General features: G+C 48.8%; 1 protein-coding gene across 1 annotated transcript in view; it reads right to left on the bottom strand.

The window, feature by feature from the left end:
- The window catches only part of LAMC3 (laminin subunit gamma 3), a 527,783-nt gene that overhangs the window by 196,306 nt on the left and 308,169 nt on the right, over window positions 1–23,308 (bottom strand). The window contains exons 14-15 of the mRNA XM_069237073.1: window positions 7,114–7,359; window positions 3,845–3,998 (exon numbers count right to left, since the gene is read on the bottom strand). Of these exons, the coding sequence (XP_069093174.1) occupies window positions 3,845–3,998; window positions 7,114–7,359 (400 nt within the window). The remainder of the gene's footprint in view (window positions 1–3,844; window positions 3,999–7,113; window positions 7,360–23,308) is intronic.

Here is a 23,308-nt window from a genome sequence, read left to right as displayed (position 1 = left end):
ACTGACAATATATTTCCTTTCCTAGAGCCAGCGTGGTGATGTCTCAGTGTCACTGTATTTCCTGCCTCAGCATCAGTGCATTTCCTGCTTCAGCATCAGTGTATTTCCCGCCTCAGCATCAGTGTATTTCCTGCCACAGCATCAGTGTATTTCCTGCCTCATTGACAGTGTATTTCCTTTCCTAGTGCCAGCGTGGTATGTCTCAGTGTCACTGTATTTCCTGCCTCAGCATCAGTGTATTTCCTGCCACAGCATCAGTGTATTTCCTGCCACAGCATCATTGTATTTCCTGCCTCAGCATCAGCGTGTTTCCTGCCTCAGCATCAGTGTGTTTCCTGCCTCAATGACAGTATATTTCCTTTCCTAGGGCCAGTGTGGTCATATATCTTTGTCACTGTATTTCCTGCCTCAGCATCATATATTAACTGCCTCAGCATCAGTGTATTTCCTGCCACAGCATCAGTGTATTTCCTGCCACAGCATCATTGTATTTCCTGCCTCAGCATCAGCGTGTTTCCTGCCTCAGCATCAGTGTGTTTCCTGCCTCAATGACAGTATATTTCCTTTCCTAGGGCCAGTGTGGTCATATATCTTTGTCACTGTATTTCCTGCCTCAGCATCATATATTAACTGCCTCAGCATCAGTGTATTTCCTGCCTCAGCATCATATATTTCATGCCTCAGCATCAGTGTATTTCCTGCCTCAGCATCAGTGTATTTCCTGCCTCAGCATCATATATTTCCTGTCAACATCAGTGTATTTCCTGCCTCAGCATCAGTGTATTTCCTTCCTCAGCATCATATATTTCCTGCCTCAGCATCAGTGTGTTTCCTGCCTCACTGACAGTGTATTTCCTTTCCGAGTGACACTGTGGTCACATCTGTTTGTCACTGTATTTCCTGCCTCAGCATCATATATTAACTGCCTCAGCATCAGTGTATTTCCTGCCTCAGCATCATATATTTCATGCCTCAGCATCAGTGTATTTCCTGCCTCAGCATCAGTGTATTTCCTGCCTCAGCATCATATATTTCCTGTCAACATCAGTGTATTTCCTGCCTCAGCATCAGTGTATTTCCTGCCTCAGCATCATATATTTCCTGTCAACATCAGTGTATTTCCTGCCTCAGCATCAGTGTATTTCCTTCCTCAGCATCATATATTTCCTGCCTCAGCATCAGTGTGTTTCCTGCCTCACTGACAGTGTATTTCCTTTCCGAGTGACACTGTGGTCACATCTGTTTGTCACTGTATTTCCTGCTTCAGCATCATATATTCCTGCCTCAGCATCATATATTTTCTGCCTCAGCATCAGCGTATTTCCTGCCTCAGCATCAGTGTATTTCCTGCCTCAGCATCAGTGTGTTTCCTGCCTCACTGACAGGATATTTCCTTTCCTAGTGCCCGTGTGGTCATGTCTCAGTGTCACTGTATTTGCTGCCTCAGCATCAGTGTATTTCTTGCCTCAGCATCATATATTTCTTGCCTCATCATATATTTCCTGCCTCAGCATCAGTGTATTTACTTCCTCGTCATCATATATTTCCTGCCTCAGCATCAGTGTATTTCTCGCCTCAGCATCATATATTTCCTACCTCAGCATCAGTGTATTTCCTTCCACAGCATGAGTGTATTTCCTGCCTCAATATCAGTGTGTTGCCTGCGTCACTGAGAGTATATTTCCTTTCCTAGTGCCACTGTGGTCTTTTCTCAGTGTCACTGTATTTCCTGCCTCAGCATCAGTGTATTTCTCGCCTCAGCATCAGTGTATTTCCTGCCTCAGAATCAGTGTTTTTCCTGCCTCAGCATAAGTGTATTTCCTGCCTCAGCATCAGTGTATTTCCTGCCACAGCATCAGTGTGTTTCCTGCCTCACTGACAGTGTATTTCCTGCCTCAGCATCAGTGTATTTCTTGCCTCAGCATACGTGCATTTCCTGCCTCAGCATCAGTGTATTTCCTGCCACAGCATAACTGTATTTCCTGCCTCAGCATCAGTGTATTTCCTGCCTCAGCACTGTTGTCTTGTCTCAGTGTCACTGTATTTCCTGCCTTACTGACAGTATATTTCCTTTCCTAGGGCCAGTGTGGTCATGTCTGTGTCACTGTATTTCCTGCCTCTGTATCAGTGTATTTCTTGCCTCAGCATCAGTGTATTTCTTGCCTCAGCATCATATATTTCCTGCCTCAGCATCAGTGTATTTCCTTCCTCAGCATCAGTGTATTTCCTGCCACAGCATCATATATTTCCTGCCATAGCATCAGTGTATTTCCTGCCACAGCATCAGTGTATTTCCTGCCTCAGCATCAGTGTATTTCCTGCCTCAGCATCGTGTATTCCCTGCCCTGCTGTCACTGTATTTCCTGCCTCAGAATCACTGTATTTCCGGCCTCAGAATCACTGTATTTCATGCCTCAGCCCCAGTAAGAAGGGGACCAGTTGTAGCTATGAAGCCAAAGCTGAACAACTTTGCTCAGTTTGCAAAGTTTGCAGAGTGTTCCAACGATGCTCACCTACTGTTATGTGTGAAGTTTTACACAAAACTTTTCAGCAGGACAATATTTTTGAAAACTTTCTCCTAATTTCTTTTTTTATGGAGTTTTTCCCGACAAACCTATTTTAGTGAAAGATTATACCACTATGGGGGTGATTCTGACCCCGGCGGTCTAAGACCGCCGGGGCCAGGGTCGGCGGGAGCACCGTCGACAGGCCGGCGGTGCCCCGCAGGGCATTCTGACCGCGGCAGTAAAGCCGCGGTCAGACCGGCAACACTGGCGGTCTCCCGCCAGTGTACCGCCGCCCTATTGAATCCTCCAAGGCGGCGCAGCTAGCTGCGCCGCCGAGGGGATTCCGACCCCCCCTACCGCCATCCAGTTCCCGGCGGTCCGCCCGCCGGGAACCGGATGGCGGTAGGGGGGGTCGCGGGGCCCCTGGGGGCCCCTGCAGTGCCCATGCCACTGGCATGGGCACTGCAGGGGCCCCCGTAAGAGGGCCCCTACAAGTATTTCACTGTCTGCTTGGCAGACAGTGAAATACGCGACGGGTGCAACAGCACCCGTCGCACCTTCCCACTCCGCCGGCTCGATTACGAGCCGGCATCCTTGTGGGAAGGGAGTTTTTCCCTGGGCTGGCGGGCGGTCTTTTGGCGACCGCCCGCCAGCCCAGGGAAAAACTTAGAATACCCTCCGCGGTCTTTCGACCGCGGAGCGGTATTTCGACCGCGGAGCGGTATTTCGACCGCGGAGCGGTATTTCGGAGGGGGAAGTCTGGCGGGCGGCCTCCGCCGCCCGCCAGACTTAGAATGACCCCCAATATGTTTTTAAACTTCACAGGGTTTGTGAAATTCACCAAAGCCCTGATTACAAGTTGGTCGGTATATTCCGACCGGTACGTAAATGCCTGTTTACACGAGTTTGCAGGTATTTACCACATTCGATAATTTTCAGAGACATTAAATACCTCAACTTTTGTTACATTTGGGCAGGTCAAATCTGCTGAAACTTAAGGGGAAAAAGCATATGCTATTTACTGTATCATGCAGATTTTGGTGTGTTAAATGCTAAAATCCACATCTTACTCCCTGCCAACTCGTGATAGGTGTTATTTACTGCACCCGATAAATAACATACCCTGTGGAATCATTATTTATCAGGTGCAATAAACAGCACCTAACCTCGTAATCCGGGGCTAAGACTGCGAAGGAAAAATGCAAGTACGCGCTCTCCTAGCTCACGCACACCTGATTGTGGGATGATTTGTGCTCTTTCTCCAGCTCAGGTACCCTTGTACTAGCAGCGTTCAAGTCAAGAGTTTTCTTTCCCAATGCCGTTTCATAGATGCCTACCTCTGACAGCCAATCCCTGGCTGCATGCCATAGAAGCCGGGTCTGCATTGGCTGCAGTCTCGTCCAATCACGTTTGGGAGGCAAATGCACTGGCCAGTGACTGGATCACATGTCTGCGGATCTCCAGCAGACCCCGCGTGGTGGCAGTTACATGCTGGAGAGAAAAAAGGGCATTATTAGCAAATTAAGTCTATGCACATATAAACACAACACACACATCATGCAACAGATACAAAGGAAATGTGTTTTTGGAACCACAGTTCGGCTTCTCCTTCTTGTCCTGTGGTCTGTTGCCGTGCAGTTGTCCTTGGTCCGCTGTACTAATGACAGCATCTTGTTTGGTTGAAATCAGAATAATTATTGATGGAAAGTTTCTGAAGCATCATTATATGTAGGGACTGGGAAATGGAACCGGCTCTGCCAAAAATGTTCAAACCAGCCTCCCTCTCTCCAGCACCTGTCTCTTCTCACTCTTTCTTATCTCTCTCTTCTTGCCTTGCTTGCCACAAGTGCATCGCAAGCTCTTGATAAATCTGGGCCCCAGAATCTGGGGTGCACTTTCCATGGTACCAGGTCTTGGATTAGCTGACCCACACCCTGAGGAAGCCAAAGAGGAATAGATAGGATTCATTTGTCCAGCTGGCTGACAGCGCATACAATGGGAAGGTACAGGGTCGGACTGGGACAAAAATTAGGCCAGGCATGTGAATCCGATGGCTATAGAAGTAGGCCACAATTCCAAACCGAGCAGTTTTAAACTTGTAAAGACATGCTGTATAGGTGTATTGCAAGGTATGGGAATCTGCTTGCATTTGTGATTGATGCAGACAATGTTTGTTTTAATATCTGGGAAATAAACAGCGAAAACCAGTCCAGCAGACCACAAACCAGACCCAAAAACAGGCAAAAACCCACTCACAGACTGACCTGTCAGACAAGCCTTCCTCACACTGCCGGATTGCCCTATAGTCCAGCCCGACCCTAAAAAGTAACCACTTTTCATACAAGTCCATCCACATTCTTACATTTGTCAATATTGGGAATTAATTGTAATGATGAGATCTGTAATTATCGCCTCGGAAAAGACCTTTCTTGCCCGGATGAAACACTGGCAGGTCTAAGGAGTGAAACTGGTTATAATGTCAAACACCTTCATTTGAAGAACAAAAGATTGTGTCTATGGTCACACCTGATGTTTATGTTGTGACATATGGAATGAGAAGGAGGGGGTGAGAAGGACCCAGGCGTTCAGTTTTACCCTATGGAGGCTGTGTATGCGTAAGCACTGTGGGGAGCCAATCCTGACAAATGTTACTGAATGAATGATGCTGTCTGGTTACACACCCTACTGGGAAACCCATTCAGGAAGTCCCAGGATTTTGCTATATTTTGTGGATGAGAAACAAGGAGAAAAGGTGATTTGACCAGTATCACACATTTTGCTCAAGTAGGGAAGCCAGGACTGCAGCCCAGTTTTCTTAGTTTCCATTCCTTAACTAGCCACATCTCAAGGGCATAACAGTGGGTTAAAGGAGAGGATGTGTTTTTTCTTCAAACAGCTGCCCTTGTGGTGCAATCTAAATGAAAGTAACACTTGTTTCACAACAAAAAACATGTATTGCACATATTGAGATAGGTTTCTTGGTATTGCCATTTTTCTGCTGCTATGTTATGTGCATTTGTATAGCGCACAACTCACCTGGGAGGGTATCCCGGAGCTGCATGGGCCGAGCCGGGGCCCAGGCTAAGTGATAACCAGGTCTTTAGTTTCTTGCGGGATTCAAGAACTGAGGAGGCGGTTCTTGTGCGCACAGGCAGGTCATTCCAGGCTTTAGGAGCGAGGTGGGAGAAGGCACGGCTGCTGGATCTGGTTCATGTATGTGGGGGTGCGTGCAGGTCGGAGTCCGGCTGGGCGGAGATGCCTGATAGGTTTGCGGAAGTTTATGCCGTTGTTGAGGTACATGGGGCTAAGGTTGTGTAAGGCTTTGTATGTGTGCATGAGGCTTTTGAAGGATGTTCGTTTTTGGATTGGAAGTCGCTGGCACTCTTTGAGGTGCGGGGTGATGTAAGGGCAAGACCTTCGAATTTATTCACCCCGTCCACTTAAGTTGAAAGGAAACTCCAAGTCACAACATTATTTCTATATAAGGACCCCATTGCAGCTTTGAGAGGTTACAGCTCATCTGCAATTGCCCATAGCAAGCTGTCCTTACCTGCCACAGGATAAACTGAGTCAAAAGGACACGTGTGCCAGGGGCCACTAAAACTTCACAAGGGAATTAGTGGAGAAGAACTGAATATTCTTGACCACATTTATTTGTGTCACCTGGAAATACAGGTAACAGGTCAACAACTGCTTCTGAAATTATTCTGAGAACTTGGCACCAGTATTCCTATTGTAACAACCCAACCAGGAAATAACCTGCCAACCACAGACAACATATTGTGGCTATATTTTGTAGTTGCACATATTAAGAGCACTCACATGATTAGTCTTTCGTCCACTTCTGGCACTAAAACTTTCTGCAGGTCCATTCCACATTGCATCCTACTGGGGCGATGGAATCTACTAGCTTCACACTGCAGGAGAGGTAACTCATGCAGTCTAACAACCCTAGCCCCATCTCACATGGCTGATGGCAACTGCTCCACTCAATCTCTGCAGGAAAAGGTCACCCATGCAGGGGTACAGCACAGATACTAATCCTTTGGGATGATGGAAAATGCTGTGGTCCAACTCCACAGGTGGGGTTACCCATGCAGTGGTATAGCCCAGGCCCCATCGTACCGGGATGGTGGAATATACTAACTTCACACTCTGCGGGAGGGGTGACTTGTGCAGTCTAATAACTTACTTGGGAAATGGCAACCGCTACACTCAATCTCTGCAGGAAAAGGTCAACCTTTGGGATGATGGAAAATGCTGTAATCTCACTCTGCAGGGGGAGGTACCTATGCAGTGGTATAGCCCAGGTCCCATCCCACTGGGGCGATGGAATCTCATGTACTGTCACCCTACACAAGGGGATATCCATGCAATGGAGAAGCCCAGGACCTACCCCACAGGAGCAATGGAAGCTCATGTACTCGTACTCTACTAGAGGGGGTATCCATGCAATGGAATAGCCCAGGGCACATCCCACTGGTACTTAAGGGTACGCTCAGTCTGATGGCCACGGCCCTGCTGACCAGGCAAGGTGAGGAGGACTGATGGCAACAAAAGGTGTGTAAGGGGGAGGGCACTTTTGGTGGGAAGAGAAAGTACCCACCTATGCATTTCACGGCGTGGTCCTGCCTCAGCGCGTTCCCATGGAAACCTTCACGACATCTTTGGCAGTGGTTTCCTGCTGTGTTGTATAAGCATTTGAGACAGCTGCCGGACATCGGGTCACAGTTGCCGACAGCATTAGGGTCGACATTCCCACTGCATTCACAAGGGATGCACGGGCGCGCTGGACCATGATTCCCGAAGGGGTCCCCAAAAAATCCATCATCACACAATTCACAGCGTCGACCTGGGGGAGGAAACAAAGAAACACAACACAAAACATGATCAGACTACTTGAAAGTACTGTGTTCTCACTCGATACCCTTCAGATCTACAATGTCTCTACTGGAGAACCCCAAGGTTTTAAATAAAAAATGGATGGAGGAAGAGATTATTTTTACCAATCTCACAAACTAATATTTATACAAAACTAGTAACATGTTCTGAGTGGTGTGCTCCAAGAAAAGGAACACTTACACCTGAGCCATCAATGTTGAAAGGTCCAGAGAATTTTTTATAAAAATTAACCATAACTGATTTAATGAGCCATTCGCAATTCCATGGTACCGGCCGTGAGTACTTACACATACATGGGTTGATGTTTGTGACAAACATATGCTACGGGCAGGATCGACCAGGTAACTTTTGACATTTGGTGGCTCTAGGGTATGTTGTTTGTCAGAGCACACCATTGGGAACACCACACTTGTTTTTAAATAAGAACCCTGAGCTTCACCACATCGCTAGCCAAGAGCCTTCATTTTCTTTTCAGGATTCACCTCTGACCAACTTCCTGCTCTCCTGGACCCCCGTCAATGACAACGACACCATTGAAATCATGAAACCATCCAATCCGGCTCTCCATCTGACCCCTGCCCTCACCAAATCCTCAACAAAGCAAGCTTGGTCATCGCACCCCAAGTGAGGAAGATCATCAACTGCTCCTTCGAGTCCGCCACCATCCCGGAGAGCTGGAAACATGTATAGATGAATGCCCTCCTCAAAAAACCCAAGGCGGACCCAAAGGACCTCAAGAACTTCCGTCCTATCTCCCTGCTCCCCTCATCCTCCTGGACCTCTTGGCCGCATTCAATACCATCTGCCACCACATCCTACACTCACGCCTCAGCAATGCAGGAATCTGTAACAGAGCCCTGGACTGGGACACCTCCTATCTCACCGGCAGAACCCAGAGAGTCTGCCTTCCCCATTCCGCTCGGAAGCCACCAAAATCATCTGCGGCGTACCCCCGGGTTCATCTCTCAGCCCGACCCTCTTCAACGTCTACATGGCCCGCTCGCTAACATCACCCGACCCCACAACCTCAACATTATCTCACACACCGACGACACCCAGCTGATCCTCTCCCTCACCAAGGACTCCACCAAGACCTACCTCCACGAAGGAATGAAGGCCATCGCGGAATGGATGAAGAGCAGCTGCCTCAAACTCAATTCCGACAAGAAGGAAGTCCTCATCTTCGGTTCCACCCCCTCTGCATGGGATGACTCCTGGTGGCCTGCCACTCTCAGAGCCACTCCGGCTCTGACTCCCACCGACCCCACACACACAACCTAGGATTCATCTTGGACCCCTCACTATCCATGATGTAGCAAGTCAACGCCAACTCCTCCTCGTGCTTCAACACCCTCTGTATGTTCCGAAAGATCTACAAATGGATACCCACCAAAACCAGAAGAACAGTCACCCAAGCTCTCGTAAGCAGCAAACTGGACTACGGAAATGCCCTCTACGCAGGAAGCACGGCCAAACTCCAGAAGAGGCTGCAACACATCCAGAACGCCTCAGCATGCCTCATCCTGGACATCCCCCGCCACTGCCACATCACAGGCCATCTGAGAAACCTGCACTGGCTCCCAGTCAACAAGAGAATCACCTTCAAACTCCTCACCCACGCTCACAAAGCACTGCACAACACCGGACCAGAATACCTCAACAAACAACTCTCCTTCTACACCCCGACCGGGCATCTCCGCTCCGCCGACCTCGCCCTCGCAACCGTCCCACGCTTCCGCAGAACTACAACCGGCGGTAGACCATTCTCGCACCTCGACGCCAAAATGTGGAACACTGTTCACAACCAGCTGCACCAGACCAAAAACATCCTTACCTTCAGGAAACTTCTCAAGACCTGGCTGTTCGAGCAGTAGCAGCACCCCCCCCCCTCTATGAACCCCCTACTCCTCAGCACCTTGAGACACTCACGGGTGAGTAGTGAGCTTTACAAACTCCTGATTGATTGATTGATTGTGTCACCTTTTGCTTTACCTGCTACGTCCACCATGACCTTCAACCCATTTCATTTTTAGCTCAGCTAATTCACTTTTAGGGTGGCTGGTTTTATCACTTATCCCCACAAAGGACCATGAATTTACAACTCCGTCCTCAATGAGCCTCATCTTCACTTCTTCCTTCCTTGCAAGCCTCCCATTGCACTACTTGGGCTGTTAGTTTCACTACTTCTATCCCCGTGGGGCCTCAGGTCTCTTATTTTGATCTTACATGTGCCTTAGCTCTACCATTTCTTTCTTTGTGGGGCCTCAGCTTTGCCATGTCTCTCCTTGTGGTACCACTCGAAGCCATACAACTTATCTCCTTGAGAGCCCTCAACTCTCTCCCTTCTCTCTTTGACAACCCCCAGCTCTTCCAGTTCTGTCCTCAAGGGACCCTCAAAGTCAAGCTTCCAAATCCATCTCATCCAGGCTCTTTTCTTTTCCCCTGGAGCCAACTGTGGCTGGTGGGGTTGGTGACGAGAAACTGAGTGAAGTTTACAAGGCGGGGACTTTGGCTCATGACTCACTGTCTCTCAAGAGGGTCCACAGGTGGGCACCGTGCACTGATACAATGATCACCACAGGAATAACTCTCATGTGGATTAAAGGAGAGTTAGGTACGTAGTCTATTCTGTTGTTACTACATTTTTAAATGGATATTATGCTTTGCTCCTGTTAGACTTCAAGGTGTTGCTTGGAATGTTTCCCTGTAGGACAGACTAAAGTGGTCTGTTAGAAACTTTGGGGCAGATTTAAGAGCCCCTTGTGCCACATTAGCGCCAACTGAGCATCATTTATTTTACGCTAAGGTGGTGCTACGGTGGCCTTTTCCCTGCGTCATATTTACAAAGTGGCGCAATGCATGCATTGCACCACTCTGTAACCCCTAGCACCACATTATGCCTGCACCAGGCATAATGTGTGCACGAGGGGTCTTCCCCGTTAGGAGGCCCGAAAAAATGGCGCAGTGAAATTCAAAAGATTTCACTGCACCATTTTTTCTGTCATTTTTAACGTCTGCTCAGAGCAGGCGTTAAAATGCCACACCCATTTAAATCAATAGACCTCCTTGCACTTTGCTAGTGTAGCAAAGCGCCACAATGGCGTAAAAAATGTTGACGTTAATGTTCGAACTACTGCCAAGATGCGCTGTATCTTAAATACGGCACACACATGGTGGCGTTAGGAGGTATTGGGGGCGCAAGAAAAGTGGCGCTGCATTGGACGCAGCACCACTTTTCTTAAATTCAGCCCTTTGCTTGAAGAGCTTATTCTGTATCTGTATTTACAGTTGTTCACTTGTATATGGGCAGCATATAATGAGGTGACCCTTACAAAAATAGTCAATATTTAATCACTGGGATCCCAATGAGATCAGACATCATTGATTACCAACACACTAGTGGTCATATGTGAAAGTGCCTACCATGGGAAGACAGATGGCCTAGGGCTGTGGTTCCCAACCTTTTGACTTCAGTCGACCCCCACTTGTTCATTACTGGAACCTGGGGACCCCACTGAATCATTATTGGAATCCGGGGATCCCCCCACTGAGTCATTATTGGAATCCAGGGACCCCCTACTGAGTCATTACTGAAAGCTGGGGACCTAATCTGTATTTTTTTGTATTATTTAATTTGCTAAGCAGTCGTGGACCCCCTGAGGAGGCTTTGCGGACCCCCAGGGGTCCCTGCACCACAGGTTGGGAACCACTGGCCTATGGGGTTTAGGAATTTATACGGGGAATCTAGACACTGGCCTTCATTCGAGAATAATTGATTTCCATGTTGTCTTTGCCTAAAGACTTTTTCTAAAAGAGGAAATAGGCACTGTCTATTAATCAGGAGAGTTCAAGAGTTTACTGGGTGGGAGGTAGATCACCCCAATAGGTTACACGGTGGAAGGTAGATTATCTCAAGGGTTTACAGGGGTAGGGGATTGATTATCTCAAGAGTGGAAGGGGATTGGGGGTACATTACCTTAAATGTTTATTGGGTGCAAAGTCGATTCTCACAGGAGTTTGCAGAGGTGGGTAGTAGATTCTCTCAAGCATATACAGGGGATAGATTATCACAAAGGTTTAAGGTTGAGGTGGCTAGATTATCTCGGGTTTACTAGAGTGGAGGCAGATTATCTCAGGAGTTTACAGGGATAGAGAAAAGATTATCTCAAGTGTTTATGGGTTGAGGTAGACTATCTCAAGAGTTTACAGGGCGGTGAATATGTCAAGAGTTTACTGAGCAGTGGTGGGTTATCTCAAGTGTTTACTGAAGGAAGCTGGCCTGGTGTGTGGGGAGCACTGATGGTGTTATCACCTTATACCAAGTCCAGGTATCCCCTATTAGTGAGGTGTAGGGAGAGTCTAGGAAGCCAGGGCTCTCTAGAGGTAGCTGTGGATGAGCAACCAAGACTTATCTAGGAGACATGCAAAGCTTATGCAATACCACTATTGCCACACAACCCTCACACACGTGAAAAAACCACTAGGTGTTGCAAAAATGAAGGTACTTTATTATGGTAACACAAATACTAAAATACTCTAGAGGCAATATTTAAACTGGAGGTAAGTAAACACACTATTATACACACATTAGCAATCAGGAAATAGCATAGAAAGAAATAGACATTGGTAAATGCAATAGCAAACAGTGAGGGCCCTAGAGTAGGGCCAAACCATATACTAAAAAAGTGGAATATGAAAGGCAGTCCCCCACCCAAGGAAGTGGAATCAGTAGAGGGGAGCAGGTGGAACTAGGAACCCCATGAGGTAAGTACCAGGATGCCCCCCAGTGACCAGTTGAGAAGAGGTAAGTACCTGGTTTTCCCCAAAACCAACAGGAGGACTTTGAAAAAGGATTGTGCAAGACCCCGACAGGACTGGAAGAAACCAAAGGTGGATCCTGACAGAAGAGGACCTGCAAAAGAAGGGGACCAAGTCCAGTTCGAGTTGGAGTGTCCGGCTGTGGCAGGAGCCACTACCCACCCTTCTGTGGATGCAGGACCAGGTCGGCGGTGGATGAAGAAAGTCAGCAGTGCAGCACAGGATGTGAGAAAAAGCTTTTTTTGACATGGTTAGCCCCCACTTTTTGCCTGATGTTTGATGTAGCCTAGAAGTTGTCGTGCCCAGAGCCCCTGCTATTCAGGTTCCCTGGGCCAGAGCTCTTTCTCTAAAACTGTTGTGATGCTTTGGCACAATTGGATACACCCTTAACTACCACTTAAGACCCTAGTAAATGGGTACCCATGTGCCCAGGGCATGGGGTACTAAGGGTAGGCTCCTGAGGGCAGCAGCACTGATTGTGCCACCCTCTAGGGCCCTGCACCCAGATGCATCCCGCACTGCCATTGCAGGCTGAGTGTCCTGGTGCAAACCTAAAACACAAACTTGACATGGCACATTGCCTGTGTGCCCTGTCCACCATACGCTGCATGTACTACGGGTAAGACACCCCTCTGGCAGGCCTTACAGCCCTAAGGCAGGGTGCTCCATATTATATCTGGGGGCATAGCTGCATGAACAATATTCCCCACTGTGTCCTTGCCAAACCTGGGACATAGTGAGTGAACAGAGCAGCCTTTTTAATACATGTGCTGGACACTGGTCAACATGAGTTTCCCAGCTAAATGATGGCCACTCTGAACCCTGGGTTTTTGGATATATCCCTAAAATGTACCCAGGGGTTACCTTAGGGGTGCCCCCTGCAAATGCTAACTATCCTGGCATGGTTGCTGATTGGTTCTATCCAGCATGCCACCTCCAAACAGCCAATATACAAACCTTGGGGGAGAGCCCTGCCTCTCCGGTTTGTAAGACAATGCCCTTCCTGGGTGGAGGAGCTAACACCCCTTCCCTCAGGAATGTGCACTGCCATGGCGGTGAGCTTCAAAGGGCTTACCGCCCTTGAAACTCGATCTCCAGGCCTGCTGCTAGCAGCAGATGCCCTCCCCCTTTGAGAACCCTCACTTTTGGCGGGAGCAAAGGTGGAAACCACACGAAGGGTAGGGAGAGTGGCCCCACCTGGCATGCACCACTCCTAAGGTGTTACCTGCGAGGTGAACCATCCATTTAATTTTCCTCCATCTTGGATGGAAGGAAAATAGGCAATTAGGTTTAGGAAAGTGACCCTTACCACCGGAAGTGGTCACTATAGTGGGTGTAGCCACCCAATGATGTGTCCCATTGGACACTACCAGGTTCCCCTTAAAACATCCACTAAATTCAGTATTTAGTGGACACCCCTGGGCCAACAAATAAGATTCGAAGAACACAAAGAAGACCAGCCCAAAGAAGAAGCAAGGCACGAGAACTGTGGACCTGCTGCACATGAAAAAGGCGCCAAACCCTGCCTGCTGCACCCAGGACCTGACAATCACCGCTACGGAGGAGCTGGATTCTGGACTGACCCAAAGGACCTCCAGGCTTCACCAATCACCAATGATCTTCCTCCAAAGTGGAGGTACCACTCTGCAACAAACCAACAACCAGCAACCCAGTGAGGGTTGCTTCACTGACCAGCCAATATCTCATGAACCAGAAGTTGCAGCTGGACCTGACAACACATTGATGACCATGAGGATAAACCCTGCAAGTGTGCCAAGTTTGGTGGCACAAAGCCCTCCAGTGGCCATACTGTACCAATACCCTGGGTACTGGTCAGCTGATGTCAGACACCCAGAAAACCATCTCGCCCAGAACTGAAAAAAGACCAGGAGGAAGCCCTAGTCAAGGGATCTCAGGAACATCCTAGACCTCCAGCCAGAGTGCCCCTGTTGTCCTGTAAGCGACCGACAAAGAGACCTACCTCCAACTCTAAAGGGCTCAGCCTATGCTCACCGATTCGCTCTGCACCCGGCCGCCCTGTGCCCTGCAACGAAGAACCAGCTCTGCCCCAAGGGTCCCTCACCCCTTGCAACCTTGACACTCCAAGGGGACCCCCAGCCACCACCTTTAAAGCTGCAAGAACAGACCTTTTCCAAGTGGTCCCCCTCAGTGGCCCTACAACAGCTCCAAGAGACATTTCACTGCTGCTCCCGCCGAAACCAGGAGCCGCCCGAATGTCTCCAGCTGACACAACATGCCCACCGACGTCCTTGATCAACCTACAAAAGTGGAACTTTGTAAACAACTGTGTGATTTTACATGCATTTTTAAAAGTGACTGCCTATTGATTCTTATAGTGCATAATTACGCACAGAAAGACTGCATTTATTAAAACTTCAAAAATCCATATCTTAAAAAGTACTTAACCAATGTTGATAATCTTGGTCTTAAAATTTATATAAAAATCTGAAGTATTGTGAGATGCATGATTGATACTGTGAGTACAACAAATGCTTTGCACTTCTCCAAGATTGGCCTAACTGCTCTACCAAGCTACCTCAAAATTAGAGCATTAGGTTATCTAGTTTTTAACCCAGTAAACCAACGTGCAGTTGCTTGGACCCCCTGCACAGTGTGCCTAGTTTTGCACACTACTTAGAGGGCCAGCTTCCTATACAGGAGCAGAAGAAGGGTTCCAGAAGTGATGCAAGTGATTTCCTATGTCGGCGGTCGTGATGCAGCCAGTCAGTTGTGCTGGAAAACCACCAACAAGCCTTGGCAAATGCAAGAGTCGGTAAAGAAGGTTTTGCAAGGCTGAAGAGGACCAGCTAGGTCCAGGGGACTCGACCCAAGGAGGGGAGTCCAGGGCGATCCTCAGCAGCTGGGAGAGTCACAAGAAGAGGAGGCAGCCCCCACAGGTGACCCATGGGCAGCAGGCACAGGAGTCAGACTGAGGACCACTCAGCACACCTGAACAGGATTTCCACGTCGCTGGAGCAGCAGACAGGAGAGTGTGCTTTTCAGAAAGGAGTGCTGGGGGCCGGGGCTGCACGGAGCCTTAAGATTCCTTGGAACAAAGAAGCCTTGGTAGCTGCAAGGGTCGCTGTGCACAGGGGTACTGCCCTGCAAGGAAAGGCAAGGGTTTACCATCTCCCAAGTTGGACAGCTGGTAGAGAGGATCAAGGGGACCACTTCAGATCACCATCTGTGATGCAGGATTCACGCAGTTCCAGAGGAGAGTGGAACCATGCAGCCGGTCGTCGTTACAGTTGGTGCCTGCGGTTGCAGATTGTCGGTTCCACGCCGCACACGGAGCTCTGTAACAGATGTCTTTATTCCTCAGCATACAATCAGACACTGCTCTCTGATTACGTCATACCTATTAATAACCACACCTTAACGCCTCCCAGCAAGTAATGTAATTCCTCTGTTGAGTCAGTCCAGAACCGCAAGGGTCATAGTTTACATGCTATCACAACACTACAAATTCAACTGCCGATAATTGGGACCTGCTCAAGATTCAGTGAAACAGCTATGGAGAAACCAGAATCACACGTTAGGTTACCTGTAGGAACACCAAAATAAGCATCAAACATCCACTATTTTGAGGAAATTGAGCTGAATTCTGATTGGCGGTAGCATTACTGTAAGGTTCTAGGCCAGACCATCAGGACCGTCTTTGGAATAGCGCTTGTGGCGTTGAACAGGGGCTTTGTCAGTGCAAATGTCAAAGTCACAAATGTCTTCAAATAGTCTTCTTTGAGGATCCCGTGATGGAAGAAGGCAGAACCTGGCGGAAGATGCTTTTCTGTGCTTGCTTTTGGACTTTGAGGTATCGTCGCATATAGACCAAATTTGTCTGAATTGTTGAAAAAAGAAATAAAAACCTATCTTTCTCCATTGAACTTTTGTAGTCTGTATCTTCTTCTGGTCTGTCAGTGGATGTTGAGTTTCAAGATTACCCTCTGCATAAACTCCCAGGATCCCATCGGTGGATGACGTCACGTGCATAGTTTGGGTGCTGCGAAACTAGGGAACGCCTTAGCGGTCCAGCTAAGAAAACAATGCTCCCACTTTCTTTGAAAGAGAAGATTAACATCTACTTCGGAGTCGTCTGTTCAACTTTAACCGCAGCGCCAAGAAGCCTCTTTCGGTGAATCCTGCGCTTCATAACTATACATACATAAAAATATACATAACAACAAGAATTGTTTAACACAACTTTTCTTTCAGTAACTCCATAGCTCACTCCAAGGATGCTCACGTGCCTTTTCTGCGTGCTTTACACATACATTAGTGCCTCGGTTATTACATGTACCTCGGGTGCAGCTCTGTTTTTTTTAGATGAACAAATAGTTAATTTAGGCCCAGATTTACTAGGAAATGACGGAGCGTGACTCTGCGCCAAATTTGGCAGCGCCGCGCTCTGTCGTTTTCAAAATGCGGGGATGCGCCGTGGTATAAACAATACGCCACACCCCTGTGTTTCCCCCTGCGCTGGTGCTAAATTTGCTGCTGTGAACAACACAGTCACCCTTGCGCCATGGTGCAAGGACGACTGCGTTGAGGGGGGATTCTTTTTGTGCAGGAAAGGACACCTTCCTGCACAAAAACAATCTTTAATGGTGATTTGCTCTTTCTATGTGCAGCACACATTGAAAGAGCAAAAAAGTAGGAGAAATGAAAGCATTTCTTCTCGTTGCTTCATGCTAACGCCACACCTGGGGTGGCGTTAGATTTTGGCGCTGGCTCAGCTTTACGAAAACTTGTAAATCTGGGGCTGAGGCAAAATGCAGTAGGTGTTGGTCTGGCACGCCCACAGCAACACCCATTGCACACCCCTTCCATGCAAAGTGCTGTGTGTGAAGGGGCCGTATTTACACCACCTTGTAAACACGGCGCAGTGCATAGTGCACTGGAGCGTCACTAAAAGTGACGCTCAAGTGGTGACAGGGCCTTGTAAATTTGGCCCTCAGACCCAGATTTACAAGAATGTGGCACATCAGTACTGATGCGCCAGATTTCTTGTGCCCCCCACAGATACCTAATGACACCATGGCTGCGCTGTATTTACAATACGGAGCACCCTGATGCACGTTAGGCCAATAGCATCAAGATTTTTTACGCTATTGTGGTGCTTTGCTCAACTAGCGTCAAACATTTTGACGCTAGTGGAGGAAAGTGCGAGGAGGTCCATAGGTTATTATGGGTGCGTCAGTCCAACGCCTTCCCTGAGCATGCGTTAAAAATGACACCTAAAATGCGCAATGAAATCTTGTAGATTTCATTGCGCCATTTTTGCGGGCCTCCTAACGCCGGAACGGCCCCCTTGCACACATTATGCCTGGCGTGGGCATAATGTAGCGCAAAGGGTCGCAAGGGATAGCAATGCATGCATTGCGCCACTTTATAAATATGGCGCAACAAGTTTTGCCTCGTTGAGCAACATCAGCGGAAAAAAAAAAATGACGCTAATGTGGCACAAGGAGGCGCTAGAGCCTTGAAAGTCTGGCCCTTAGTGTTTTGCAAATAATCAAGACCCTGTGTTTTTGATTACAAAAAAAGTGACGCCGTTGCAAGAGTGAATCCCATAGCAATGATTAACGCCCCCACTCTCCGATAAACACAGTTTGTTTCTGGGGTGGGGGTCACCTGAGAGTGGGGTGGGCCTGGCCCCTGTCCTTCGAGGAGGCTGGACAAAGCCTTTGGTCCAAAAGCTTCGGATATCCCTGGCACCTCTGAGGCAGCACATGGAGTACCGGACGGGCACCGGGGCGCAGTGAACAGGTTGCGTATAACATCAATCAGACGTCACTGCATAGGATCGGTGCACACACGAGGTCACTGCATGGTATCCGTGCACCCACAAGGTCACTGCATGTGATCCGTGCACACACGAGGTCACTGCATGGGTTCCGTTCACACACACAAGGTCACTGCATGGGTTCCGTGCACACACGAGGTCACTGCATGGGTTCCGTTCACACACACAAGGTCACTGCATGGGTTCCGTGCACACACACAAGGTCACTGCATGGGATCCATGCACACACACAAGGTCACTGCATGGGATCCGTGCACACTCGAGGCCACTGCATGGGATCCATGCACACACAAGGTCACTGCATGGGATCAGTACACAAACGAGCCCCCTGAATGGGATCTGTGCACACATGAGGTCACTACATGTGAACGGCGCACACACGAGGTCACTGCATGGGATCCGTGCACACACGAGGTCACTGCATGGGATCCGTGCACACACAAGGCCACTGCATGGGATCCATGCACACACGAGACCACTGCATGGGATCCGTGCACACACAATGTCACTGCATGGGAACCGTGCACACATGAGGCCCCTGCATGGGATCTGTGCACACACAAGATCACTGCATGGGATACGTGCACACATGACGTCACTGCATGGGATACATGCACACGAGGACACTGCATGGGATCAATGCACACACGAGGCCACTGCATGGGATCCGTGCACAAAAGAGGCCACTGCATGGGATACATGCACACTCAAGGTCAGGGCATGGGATCCGTGCACACACACAAGATCACTGCATGGGACATGTGCACACACAAGGTCAGTGCATGGGTATGTATGTGTACACACAAGATCACTGCATAGGATACATGTACACACAATGTCACTGCATGGGATCCCTGCACACACTAGGCCACTGCATGGGATCCATGTACACAAGGGGTCACTGCATGGGATCCGTACACACACGAGGCCACTGAATGGGATCCGTGCACACATGAGGCCCCTGCATGGAATCTGTGCACACACAAGCTCACTGCATTGGATACGTGCACACACAAGGTCACTGCATGGGATAGGTGCACACATGAGGTCACTGCATGGGTACATATGTATAGACACAAGGTCACTGCATGGGATCCGTGCACACACAAAGTCACTGCATGGGATCTGTGCACACATGTGGCCCCTGCATGGGATCTGTGCACACACAAGATCGCTGCATGGGATACAGGCACACATGAGGTCACTGCATGGGTACGTATGTATACACACAAGGTCACTGCATGGGATCTGTGCACACACAAGGTCACTGCATAGGATGCATGCACACACGAGGACACTGCATGGAATCCGTGCACACAAGAAGCCACTACTTGGGATATGTGCACACACGAGGCCACTTCATGGAATCCCTGCATACACGAGGTCACTGCATGGGATCTGTGCACACTCAGACGATAACTGCATGGGATACGTGCACACATGAGGTCAGTGCATGGGGTACTTATTTATACATACAAGGCCACTGCATGGGATCCGTGCACACATGAGGTCACTGCATGGAATACGTGCACACGAGGACACTGCATGGGATCCTTGAACACACAAGGCCACTGCAAGGGATCCATGCACACAAGAGGCCACTGCATGGGATTCATGCACACACGACATCACTGCATGGGATACATGCACACACAAGGTGAGGGCATGGGATCCGTGCACACACACAAGATCACTGCATGGGATATGTGCATACTCAAGGTCAGTGCATGGGTTACGTATGTGTACACACAAGATCACTGCATAGGATACGTGTACACACAAGGTCATTGCATGGGATCCCTGCACACACAAGGTCGGTGTATGGGATCCATGCACACACACAAGATCGCTGCATGGGATACATGCACACACGAGGTCAGTGCATGAGGTACGTATATGTACACAGAAGGTCACTGCATGCGATATGTGTACATACAAAGTCACTGAATGGGATACATGCACACACGAGGTCAGTGCATGGGATATGTGCATGCACAAGGTCAGTGTATGGAATATGTGCTCACACAAGGTCAGGGCATGGGATACGTGCACAAATGACATCACTGCATGAGATCTGTGCACACACAAGGTCACTGCATCGGATCCGTGCTAACACTAAGTCAGTGCATGGGCTCCGTGCACACCCAAGTTCACTTAATTTGATTTGGAACACATAAGTTCAATGTATGGGATCTGTGCACACGTGGTGAGTGCATGGGATATATGAACGCACCAGGAGACTGCATGGGATATAAGCACACACAAGGTCAGTGTATGGATTACATGAACACACGAGGCCACTGCATGGGATGCAAGCTCACAAAAGGTCACTGCATGAGATCCGTGCACACATGTGGTCACTGCATGGTATTTGTGTACACACAAGGTCACTGAATTGGATCCGTGTACACACACAAGATCACTGCATGGGATATGTGCACATATGAGGTCAGTGCATGAGATATGTGAACACATGAGGTCATTGTATTGGATACCGCCACACACGAGGTCAGTACATGGGATACGTGAACACACAAGGTCATTCCATCAATCAATCATAGATTTGTAGAGCGCGGCTAACCACCAATAGGGTCTCCAGGCGCTGTTTGTGGGTGTGCTGCTCAGTCGAAGAACCAGTTCTTGAGATCCTTCCTGAACTGCTTCAGTGATGTGGTCTGCCTGAGCTTGAGAGGTGGCGTGTTCAATGTCCGGGCTGCAAGGGAGGAGAAGGATCTTCCTCCTGCTGTGCTTTTCTGTGTCTTGGGAATGACTGCAAGGGTGAGCTGGGAAGAACGGAGATGTCTGTTGGGTACGTAGAAGGTGAGGTGGTGGTTGAGGTATGCTGGTCCTATGTTGTGTAGTGCCTTGTAGGTATGTATCAGGAGTTTGTATGTGATGTGCTTGTTGCCTGGGAGTCAGTGTAGGTCTCTGAGGTGGGAGGAGATGCGGCTGTGTCGGGAGATGTCCAGGATGAGTCTGGCTGCTGCATTCTGGACTCTTTGTAGTCTTGATTGATGTTTCTTGGTGATGCCACAATAGAGTGCATGGGATATGTGCACATACAAGGTCATTGGATAGGATAACAGCACACACAAGGTCAAGGCATGGGTACGTATGTGTACACACAAGGTCACTGCATAGGATACATGTACACACAATGTCACTGCATGGGATCCCTGCACACACAAGGCCACTGCATGGGATCCATGTACACAAGGGGTCACTGCATGGGATCCGTACACACACGAGGCCACTGAATGGGATCCGTGCACACATGAGGCCCCTGCATGGGATCTGTGCACACACAAGCTCACTGCATTGGATACATGCACACACAAGGTCACTGCATGGGATAGGTGCACACATGAGGTCACTGCATGGGTACATATGTATAGACACAAGGTCACTGCATGGGATCCGTGCACACACAAAGTCACTGCATGGGATCTGTGCACACATGTGGCCCCTGCATGGGATCTGTGCACACACAAGATCGCTGCATGGGATACAGGCACACATGAGGTCACTGCATGGGTACGTATGTATACACACAAGGTCACTGCATGGGATCTGTGCACACACAAGGTCACTGCATAGGATGCATGCACACACGAGGACACTGCATGGAATCCGTGCACACAAGAAGCCACTACTTGGGATCTGTGCACACACGAGGCCACTGCATGGAATCCCTGCATACATGAGGTCACTGCATGGGATCTGTGCACACTCAGACGATAACTGCATGGGATACGTGCACACATGAGGTCAGTGCATGGGGTACTTATTTATACATACAAGGCCACTGCATGGGATCCGTGCACACATGAGGTTGGTGCATGTGATCCGTGCACATAAGGTCTATGCATGGGATATATGAATGCACAAGGTCATTTCATGGGATATAAACACACAGAAGGTCAGTGCATGGGTTACATGAACACACAAGGTCACTACATGGGATACGAGCACACAAAAGGTCACTGCATGAGACCCGTGCACACATGAGGTTACTGCATGGGATCCATGTACACATGAGGTCCCTGCATGGGATCCATGCACACATACAAGATCACTACATGGGATATGTGTAGATACGAGGTCAGTGCAAGGGATATATGAACACACAAGATCATTGTATTGGATACAGACACACACAAGGTCAGTACATGGGAAACGTAAACACACATTGCATTGGATATGTGCACACACAATATCATTGCCTAGGATACCAGCATACACAAGGTCAGGGCATGGCATATGTGCACACATGAGGTCACTGCATGGGATACGTGCGCACACAAAGTCACTGCATAGTATACATGCACACACAAGATGACTGCATGGGATACATGCACATACATGGCTACTGGGGTCACTGCATGGGTTTACACAGTCACTGAAAGGGATATGTGCACACATAAGGTCACCACATGGGATATGCACACACACGAGGTCAGTGCATGGGATCCATGAACGCAAAAGGTCATTGCATGGGATACGGCCACACATGAGGTCAGTGCATGGACACGTGGGCACACAAAGTCAGTGCATGAGATATGTGAACCCACAGGGTGACTGCATGGGATACGTGCATACACAAGGTAATTGCTTGGGATACAATCACACACAAGGTAAGGGTGTGGGAGACATGCACACATGAAGTCACTGCATGGGATACGTGAACACACAAGGTCACTGCTTGGAAAACGTGCACACACAATGTGATTGCAATGCATATGTGCACACACAAAGTCACTGCAATGTATACATGCACACATGAGGCCAGGGCATGGGATGTGTGAACAATCAAGGTCACTGCATGAGCTACGTGCACAAATAAGGTCACTGCAGGGGATACGTGTGAAGTCACTGGGGTCACTGCATGGGATACTTTTACACACATGGGAACTGGAGGAACCTTACAAGGGGTCACTGTAGGAACACACCATGGAATCACTGGAGGAACCTTACAAGGGGTCACTGGATCACCACAGCATGGAGTCACTGGAGAAACCTTACAAGGGGTCACTGGATGGATACACCATGGAGTCACAGGAGAAACTTTACCAGGAGTCACTGGATGGACACAACATGGAGTCACTGGAGGAACCTTACAAGGGGTCACTGGATGGACACACCATGGAGTCACTGGTGGAACTTTACAAGGAGCCACGGGATGGACACACAATGGAGTTGCTGGAGGACCCTTAGAAGGGGTCAATGGATGGACACAAGATGGACTCACTGCATGAGC

This window comes from Pleurodeles waltl, chromosome 6 (assembly GCF_031143425.1).
Source record: "Pleurodeles waltl isolate 20211129_DDA chromosome 6, aPleWal1.hap1.20221129, whole genome shotgun sequence".
NCBI lineage: Eukaryota > Metazoa > Chordata > Amphibia > Caudata > Salamandridae > Pleurodeles > Pleurodeles waltl.
This window is presented reverse-complemented; position numbering and strand designations above follow the sequence as displayed.